The sequence below is a fragment of the Salvelinus sp. IW2-2015 genome, linkage group LG18 (genome assembly GCF_002910315.2).
Source record: "Salvelinus sp. IW2-2015 linkage group LG18, ASM291031v2, whole genome shotgun sequence".
Lineage (NCBI taxonomy): Eukaryota > Metazoa > Chordata > Actinopteri > Salmoniformes > Salmonidae > Salvelinus > Salvelinus sp. IW2-2015.
The window spans coordinates 16552083-16562273 of NC_036858.1; the positions used below are offsets into that span (position 1 = coordinate 16552083).

A 10191-nucleotide genomic window follows, 5' to 3' on the forward strand; every position below is an offset into this window, starting at 1 on the left:
TGACTGTGGTCTGTATGTCTCCCTTCCCACCCCAGCAGAAGTGACCCCATGATGGACGCAGATGGAGAGTTTGACCTGGAAGACACCATGGATGTGGCCCGACACGTGGAGGAGCTTCTGCGGCGGCCCATGGCCAACCAGTGGGACGGCCAACAGTCCTGAACTTTCACCTTTGACCCCTGACCCTGCACCCCAACAAGAGCAAGCACCCAGAAAACATCCAATGGTTTTGGTTCCATTGGTTTCTATTGTCTATTTTTGTCAATTCTCAAAGGTTAAATGTAATATTTGACAGTTCTTGGATTCTTCTCTGATCTTCTTGACGTGGCAATTGATTATTTAAAAGAAATAACTAATTGTACTTGAAGAAAAAGCACAGTAGAAAAGGTTTGTTTGGAAGTAAGTACTGAGAAAAATGTAGAAATGTGTGTTACTACAATATACAGCAATATTTTTACAAAAATGTTTAGCTATGCTGCTTATGGCCATACTCTGAAAATGTTTAAAGAGCAGGAAGGCCTGCACACTGTTTTTATGCTCCCAATTCACAGCTTTATTGACCACGTTTCGATCCGAACAGGATCTTCATCAGGTCAAACAGTGCTCACATCCGAAAATGTACACATTTCCCCTCACATGACCATGACTCATGGTGGGTGTGGAAACAATTCAATTAACTTTTCTTTTTCTCATAGTTAATCAGAGGTACATGTGGTCATAAAGGATTATATCCATACAAATAGGGCTGAGTTAACCTAGGCAACATTAAATAAAGATTACGTTGGCAATTGTTGGCATATGACCATTACGCACAGGAGGTGCGGTGGCCGTAGATATAATTACAGTGGCCTATTTCAAAAACCAACTTGTGTACCTCTAATAATTTAGATATCAATGAGATGGGCACATGTAGTAGTCTTAGAATATATAATATATACAAAATGACCAAGTGGAGACCTGGCCGGCAAGACAAATCGACGTAACATATTTATGTAAAAYATAGTCTATCAAACTCTTTGTTCATAGCTTTAGGAGACATGGTGGACAAACGGTGAATCCAATGCAAATCTCTTCTCAGTAATAGATTAACAGTACCCCCCCCTCCCCTCCCCAGTAGCCTTAACATGTTCAATACCCGTGTATCTCAGAGAGCTGTTGTGACGAGCCTCCGCAAAACGTGCAGCCACAGTTTCTCTGATCAAGAGTCCTGATATTTCTCTTGTGTTCTATGTTTTCAGAGCTCGTTTTGTTTTTCCTACATGGCATAGACCACAAATGCACTTGATCAGGTATACCATATATTTTTTTTGTATAACACGTGATACAATCTTAATGGCCTTGCCTGTGATGGGTTGACTGAAAGTTGTGCGTTTGTTCTTAAAGTTACACTGGGTACATCGGCCACATCTGTAATTACTGTCCGGCACGTTATCTAGGAAGGTGCTACGTGGCATCGGTGGAAGGGATGGTTTGGGAGTGAGGCTAGGTCATGTTTTTCTAACAGTCCCGTGCGTCGTACAGCCAATCCTCTGGGTAATGGCAGGAAGTCTAGTGGTTAGAGCGTTGGGCCAGTGACCAAAAGGTTTGCACGATCGAATCTCCGCGCCGACGAGCTAAAAAAACTGTCGTTATGCTCCTGAGCAAGGCGGGTTACGCTGTTCCCCGGGCTCRGAAGACGTGGATGTCGATTTTAAGTGTGATTTTTAAATGCGGTAGACACGTTTCAGTTGAAGGCATTCAGTTGTACAACTGACTAGGTGTCCCCCTTTCCCTGTTTGACGCGTTCATCCAGATAGTGCACTTGATTGTACTACAGATCATGGGTGATAGGGAGGCTCTTTCTCAGGGAAAGGTACCTTTACTCTTCAGGTTGGTATCGTCAAAGAGAGGTGCTACAGTCAAAGTAGACGGCATTTCTTGAAATGCTCAGTGCTGCATTTGTTTCTGTTGGTTTGGAATGTAACAATTAAGTGATTTGAATCTTGCGTCTCTACACCGTTAAATTCAACATCAACGTAACAAAATTGGCATTCAGAATTAATTAAAATGTTTGAAGTGAATTCCACCATTGAGTATTTGAAATACGATAGTACAGTATTTTGACCTTTTGCATCCTCAAAATGGGGCCCTTGGTTTGAAACGCCATGTGCTCTGTACATTCTGCCTCACATTACATGCATAATACATGTACAGTATCTTCTGCCTTTGAATGCCAAGTTTACTAGCCTTAATTCAAACTCTTGCTTCTTATTACACTGAACTAGTTTCACTTAGTGTATCAGTTTATTTTTCTAAACAAATTAACTGGTAACTTAACTATTGAATTGCTACTCAAATTCATTAGACTACATTAGAAACTCAGCGATAACCAATGACCTGCTCTCTTTTTTTCTTGATTAATTTAGTATGAATTAAAAACAAAAAATGTACCTTTTTGCCCAGATCGTACCTTGTTGTTTAAGACGTTAACGTCAAGTGTTACCCATTCGCTGAAAATATCAATTTTGAATGGGCTGTGTGATCATGTATTGATATTGTTTTTTTAACTGTATGCAATCATGTCCTTTGTTACCTATATTTGCAGGCACGCCACCCCTGTTCCTGACACTTAGCTACCCACCCTTTTATCTCAAGTACCACATACAGCTACTACCTTATTTGCCTATTCAGAAGTGCTTGCGCAGTGTCGTAGCTTTTCTCCTTCTCTTTCTGTGCCTTAAGACACTGACCACGATTGTGAAGTGGCAACACCAATGTCCAGGCAAGAGATTGTATTACCACATCCCTTTTAGTATGCTCTTCCTCGCCTTTACAGCACCGCGTTCAGCAGGGCATGGGCAACGTTGTGGAGGGTAGATTTTTTGTTTAAATAAGGTGCCTTCAAAAGTATTCATCCCCCTTGGCGTTTTTCCTATTTTGTTGCATTACAACCTGTATTTTAAATGGATATTTATTTGAATTTCATTTAATGGACATACACAAAATAGTCCAAATTGGTGAGGTGATATTTTTAAAAAAGAACTTAAAAAAAAATAAAAGTGACGCGTCCATATATATTTGCTATGAAGCCCCGAAATAAAATCTGATGCAACCAATTACCTTCAGAAGTCACATAATTAGTTAGATTGCACACAGGTGGACTTTATTTAAGTGTCACATGATCTCTGTGTGTGTGTATATATACACCTGTTCTGAAAGGCCCCCAGAGTCTGCAACACCACTAAGCAAGGGGCACCAGCAAGCAAGTGGCACCATGAAAACCAAAGAGCTCTCCAAACAGGTCAAGGACAAAGTTGTGGAGAAGTACAGATCAGGGATCGGTTATAAAGAAATTCATAAACTTTGAACATCCCAAAGAGCACCATTTAAATCCATTATTAAAAAATTGAAAGAATATGGCACTACAACGAACCTGCCAAGAGAGGTCCACCCACCAAAACTCACAGACCAGGCAAGGAGGGCATTAATCAGAGGCAACAAAGATAACCCTGAAGGAGCTCCACAGCGGAGATTGGAGTATCTGTCCATTGGACCACTTTAAGCCATACACTCCACAGAGCTGGGCTTTACGTGAGAGTGGCCAGAAAAATCAGCAAACGTTTGGTGTTAGCCAAAAGGCATGTGGGAGACTGCAAACATATGGAAGAAGGTACTCTGGTCAGATGAGACTAAAATTGAGCTTTTTGGCCATCAAGAAAAACGCTATGTCTGGCGCAAACCCAACACCTCGCTTCACCCCAAGAACACCATCCCCACAGTGAAGCATGGTGGTGGCAGCATCATGCTGTGGAGATGTTTTTCATCGGCAGGGACTAGGAAACAGGTCAGAATTGAAGGAATAATGGATGGTGCTAAATACAGGGAAATTCTTGAGGGAAACCTGTTTCGGTCTTCCAGAGATTTGAGACTGGGACAGATGTCCACCTTCCAGCAGGACAATGACCCTGAGCATACGCTAAAGCAACACTCAAGTGGTTTAATGGGAAACATTTAAATGTCTTGGAATGGCCTAGTCAAAGCCCAGACCTCAATCKAATTGAGAATCTGTGGTATGACTTAAAGATTGCTGTACACCAGCGGAACCCATCCATTTGCCTAGAAAAATGGGCAAAAAWCCCAGTGGCTAGATGTGCCAAGCTTATAGAGACATAACAGAAGAGACTTGCAGCTGTAGTTGCTACAAAAGGTGGCTCTGCAAAGTATTGACTGGGGGGGTGAATAGTTATGCTCGCTTAAGTTTTCAGTTTTTTTGTCTTATTTCTGGTTTCACAATAAAAAATATTTTGCATCTTCAAGGTGGTAGGCATGTTGTGTAAATCAAATGATACAAACCCCCCAAAAATCTATTTTAATTCCAGGTTGTAAGGGAACAAATAGGGAAAATGCCAAGGGGGGGTGAATACTTTTGCAAGCCACTGTATGTTATGAAGAACACCCAAGCTTCTCTGACATGTTAGAATTAAGCAATAAGGCTCGGAGGGGGGGGTGTATATGGCCAATATACCACTGCTAAGTGCTGTTCTTATGTACGACGCAATGCGGAGTGCCTGGATACAGCCCTTAGCCTTGGTATATTGGCCATATACCACAAATCCCTGAGGTGCCTTATTGCTTTTATAAACTGGTTACCAATGTAATTAGAGAACAACAACAAAAAAAAAACATACCCGTGGTATACGGTCTAATATACCACGGCTGTATGCTATCAGCATTCAGGGCTCGAACCACCCATTTTATAATAAGGAATCGCATGAATTCTGTTGACATTTCTGTCTGTGACGTTCCATGTTTGCCTACTGAACATAGCCCAGGTTTAAACCCGTATTACCCTCCCCATCGATCATAATTCACTACTATGTGGCTAGTCTCAGGAAAATATACTTTGATGTAAGGTTCATCCCAGAGAATTTGAGGTGACCACACCTTAGGCAGAGAAGAAATAGTGCCTACCTGTCTAAATTTACTGCATATATTCAGAGCTAGCTATTTTCTTGTGCTATTTTACCACCATAATGCTATTTTACTACCAATATGTGGCATGCAAATGTGTATGTGAATTAAAGTTTACTAACAGATGTAAAATGGGCAGAGTGTATATGAGCTTTTCCACTCACGACACCATTTGTTTTGCTGCTTTGCTTAAGTCTATTTTCTCAGCATTAGTTTTTTTCTTGTTCAAGTCGAGACGTATATGGGAAAGTACTGTACAAATTGTCCTTTTTATTTGTAATTCACCTGTATTTCTTAACTGTGGGTTTTAGTCTTGAATATCTGGGTTGTATTACTCAAAGCAGAACCAAGAAGTCAGAAAGCTAACTTTGATTAACAAAGAAATAAAAAAATTCTGGTTAATGTAAATTTCACTATGGGTTCTTGAAAATCATTGCCATTATACCATACCTTTTGGGGAAAAAGGTATTTGTGCAACCAGAGATTAAATACTTTCAATGGAGAAACATTATTTTTAAGTCTATGCTTAATCTGTTTCTTGGAAACCGGCCCATAGAGTATTTCCAGGTGCATGGAATAAACTGTATACAGTATCAAATGAAAAACTCCCAGCACATCATTTTGAATACTCCACAAACAAGATATACCTTAAAATTCAGTTGATGAACATTGATCCTGCTTTGTGAAATGGATTTTAAACTGTCCTGTAATTTTATCTTCTTGTGTTTGCTTATAAATATAGTATAGTGCCCTGAGTTTTTCCCATGTAACAAGACCAGGAAAAATTCTGGGCCCTACATTGAAGTTGGGCAGGGGGGAAATAAAAGTTTTATAAATAATTTTAAATCAAGTTTGAGTGACAATTTTGTGTGTGTGTGTGTGAATATAATCATTTTTAAAAAAAATAAGGGGTGTAGGTAACTAAACTCAACGAGGGAGTTGAGCGGCGACTAGTGTCGTCGGACTGGATCTCGGTCACATGAAATTAAGTGATCAAAAACTGATTTCAGCACCCAAAGAATAGCCATTAATTACACAGAACAGTGTTGTGTGTAATTGCAGGCTATTCTTTGGGTACTGAAATCAGTATTTTCTTTATATAAACTGAGCTCTAGTCCGCCTACACTAGTCGCCGCTCAACTTCATTGTAAATCATGGAGTTGAATCAGCTATAAGGCACAATGCAAAGCAACCAGATCAACTCGTATAACACTTTTCATAAGTGCAAGTGAAACTATGATTCTGAACTGAGCAGGCCTGCGGTGCACTGTTCTGTAAACCACATTGTGTATGCATTTATGTCAAATGTATTTGTTGTGAGAGCAAAATTGCAAGATTGTTGTAGTACTTTTATTGCATCAAATGGTGGTTTTATGCAACAGAATAAGGGGTTGTTAGAGCGCTCATCTGTGTGTGTTCTACTGAGGATGGGCCTCTGTGAGATTTACGATGTCTTTGGGTGATAACTCATACTCTGGAATGCAGTAATGTTTCTTTTCTATAGGGTACCAGGGAGCGATGACCCCAGGGCCAGATCTTGGTCTACACAAAGAGAACTGTTTTTACAGCAGATACTGTCTGCTGTGAGTTATAAGTATCTTTCATACAAATCTTAACCTTGTGACCCATTCCATACATCTCCTGTTCATCATGTTAACTGAAAGGGGTGTATCTTGGCTATAAAATACCTTTTGTACTTTGGTCTCGGGGCTCTCAAAGAAACATCTCYGGGTGATTCGTCGAGCAGCCATCATTATCGTAGAGCACTCAAATCAATTCACTTTATATGTGCGTTGTATTGACCTGCTCCCTTATTAATAAGTAAATAAAGATTTAGTTTAAGTGTAACTCTGACTTGTGTGATAAGTTTGTCTCCTCCTCGATAAGTTTGTCGTCTCCTCGTTTGATTGTAAAGAAATTAACCACCACTTTCTGTACTGGTTTTCATGGATAATGGGACTTTGGTATAGTCTTTATAATGCWGGGAACATGGCACAGTCCAGAGGTTGAAGTATGTCACTGCTATAATGAATTGTTTTCTTGTATCTGAAACAACCATACTAAAATATTCTGAGACACTTTATACCTATATAACCATATAACCCTTATGTCTATGTAACTACATTAACACCTTACTATGTAATGAAATGGTACATGAGTTCGTGTCTGCGAGAATGTTTGGTGACGCAGGTTGTCTGCTCCACAGTGACAGCCTTCGTCTCTAAAGATTTCCTTTCAGTTCCTTTTTTGTTGTTGTTGCAGTTAACATTCACACAGATGGAAGCGTTCCATTTCTGCTTTCCATAGTATCATTTCTTCTCAGTGTTTATTTTTTTTTCATTTTGAGTGTGTTACTCTTATTTTAAAATTGACAATGGTGTCCTGGCAGGGACAATGTCAACAAACAGTAAATGTGATCTTTCTGAACAGATGAGTTTGAACTCRCCACCGAAGACTGTGGAGATTCTCATGGCCAGTATATCATCCTCCCCTGAAACCTCTCCCCCAAATCCAGTGCTGTTGCCATAACAATTGTGGTGTAAGACGACAGGGTATTGTCCTGTATAAGAATGGCCAGGTGACAGAGTGGGCTATGGGGGAAGAAGGATTCTGAATACCTAGGAGCTGGAGGCGGTAAATGTGTCTCTGAGGCTGAGAAACACGAAAGATTTCAACATAGCAGTGTACATAGGGGAAGAACACCGGGATGTTAATGACAAAGATGAAGAGAGTTCAGGAGACAGTTGGAGGAGAAGGGCAGACATGAAGTTTAGGAATGTGGAGGTGAAGGATAGAGAGATGGAGACAGAACTTTAAAGAGCTCATTGAAGCTCACTTAGTGTTGGAGAGTGGTCCAAAGTGGGGCTGGCCAGAGGACACTGGTAGSAGTGTTGGGCTGGGTCAGGAGGAACTCCTGAAGTTGGCTTCTCCACAATTGTAATGTGCTCTAACTGGTTAAAGTGCCTACTGAAATTATTCACACCCTTGCTGCGCAAGACAGCCCATGGTCTATGCATGCCACATTTCAGCTTTACACTGTAAAGGGGTTACGGTGAAATGTAAAGTAACTTTACTGGCAGCTGTTTTGATTTTGAGTTTGGCAGGCGTCTTAAGGAGTACAGAAGTACCTCATCCACTGATGGCGACGCTCTGGTGCCATATGGCTTGAACCCCGCCATGGCTGCTTTCAGCTGTATTTGTTATTTAACTGATATGAAGTAGTAAGTAAATCTTATCATGAAACTCAGGTGACTGATTGGAGTGGCAGCAGGTCTTATACCTGGTTGGCATTGTAGTTATTTTGATCCTTCTTGCCCCGTAGACAATGTAAGTCTAGAAGCCTTTGAAGTTGAACCAAAGGGTTAGTTAACCTATTGGGGCCGTACTTGTGAACTTTTGATTGGACCACACTGAGCAGATAATTACATCCGGTAACAAATTCCGTCTAGTTGGACTTGATCCAACACTGTTGCACTAAAGCATCCGTACCACAAGTCCACCAGCATTTTCTGATACTCAGATTAACAGCATCACAAGCAAAAATGTGTCTGGACAGTTAGTTCACAGTGATAAGATGCGTAGTTCTTGACACTTTACACCACTTGCGACGACTGTTTGAATCCTCCGGGGGTCATTTTTTCTTTGACATGTGGACGTACATTGTGTTGAGAAGGTAGGTGCAGTCATCACCTTAAAAATGAAGATTAAGAATGAATTTCAGAAGGAGCTAGGCCTATGGCCTCCTTCAGCCTTCTTCACACTGCTACTAGGGTCTAATATTATCTTAGCATGTGAGGCTGCATGGATGTGTACACTTGCCTACATGTAAGTTATGCCTAAAACGTTTTGTGCTTTTTTTTATAACGATTAACCAAATATTTAGGAAGAGGTCATCATTTCATGGACTCTGAAGGAAGACACCGCATGGAAAAAGGGGTAAGCAAGTTAGGTAAAATCAATTGATTTTCAAAGTCAAATGAATGTATAGGTTTCATGATGCTTGTGTCTAAACCAAAGAAGATTGTTTAATACATCAGTTGGTGTCTATAAGCTACAATATGACGAGATCCTAAACCTAGCATAAAAGTGATCCTTGTTGTTGTGTGGGCTAATAGTCCAAATGTTTGCCTTGGAGTAAGTTGAGGCAATGGCCACCATATGTTTTATGTATGTTTTACGCATATGAACTCAAGATAGTATATTGAACAAAAATATAAACGCAACGTGCAACAATTTCAACGATTTTACTGAGTTACAGTTCATATAAGGAAATCAGTCAATTCAATAAATTCACTAGGCCCTAATCTATGGATTTCACATGACTGGGAAGCCATGGGTGGGCCTGGGAGGGCACAGGCCCACCCTCTTGGGAGCCAAGCACACCCACTGGGAAGCCAGGCCCAACCAATCAGAATTAGTTTTTCCCCACAAAAGGGTTTTATTACAGACAGGAATACTCCTCAGTTTCATCAGCTGTCCGGGTGTCTGGTCTCAGATGATCCCGCAGGTGAATAGCCGGATGTGGAGGTCCTGGGCTAGCGTGGTTACACGTGGTCTGCGGTTGTGAGGCCAGTTGGACGTACTGCGAAATTCTCTAAAATGACGTTGGAGGCGGCTTATGGTAGAGAAATGAACAAATTCTCTGGCAACTGCTCTGGTTGACATTCCTGCAGTCAGCATGCCAATTGCACACTCCTTCAAAACTTGTGTTATTGTGTTGTGTGACAAAACTGCACATTTTAAAGTGGCCTTTTATTGTCCCCAGCACAAGGTGCACCTGTGTAATAATCGTGCTTTTTAATCAGCTTCTTGATATGCCACACCTGTCAGGTGGATGGATTATCTTGGCAAAGGAGAAATGCTCACTAACAGGGATTTAAACAAATGTGTGTACAAAATTTGAGAGCTTTTTGTGTGTGTGGATAATTTCTGGGATTTTTTATTTCTTCAAAGGACAGAGGACTCGGGTTGGGTACAAAATTTGAGAGCTTTTTGTGTGTGTGGATAATTTCTGGGATTTTTTATTTCAGCTCATGAAACATGGAACCAACACTCTACATGTTGCTTTTATATTTTTGTTCAGTGTATAAGACATCACCAAATGTGAACTTTTAGGCCTATAGGCTTACATTTGTGCACAGGTCAGGTAGGCCACTTTTATGTTTACTTAAGCAAAATATATAAAAATAAACATGAACAAAAAGGGTATGCCTAAACAATGAACACAATTAAATAATGAAT

The 10191-nt window shown here is 40.5% G+C and overlaps 1 protein-coding gene across 3 annotated transcripts in view; it reads left to right on the top strand.

Moving 5' to 3' along the window:
• The window catches only part of LOC111977867 (signal transducer and activator of transcription 5B), a 41114-nt gene extending 35318 nt beyond the window's left edge, over positions 1-5796 (top strand). For 2 of the 3 annotated variants that reach the window (XM_024007623.2, XM_024007624.2), the window contains exon 19: positions 36-5796. In XM_024007623.2, the coding sequence (XP_023863391.1) occupies positions 36-162 (127 nt within the window). In that variant the 3' untranslated portion in view covers positions 163-5796. The remainder of the gene's footprint in view (positions 1-35) is intronic. The other variant, XM_024007625.2, reaches the window with a different exon arrangement.
• Positions 5797-10191: the final 4395 nt, after the last annotated feature.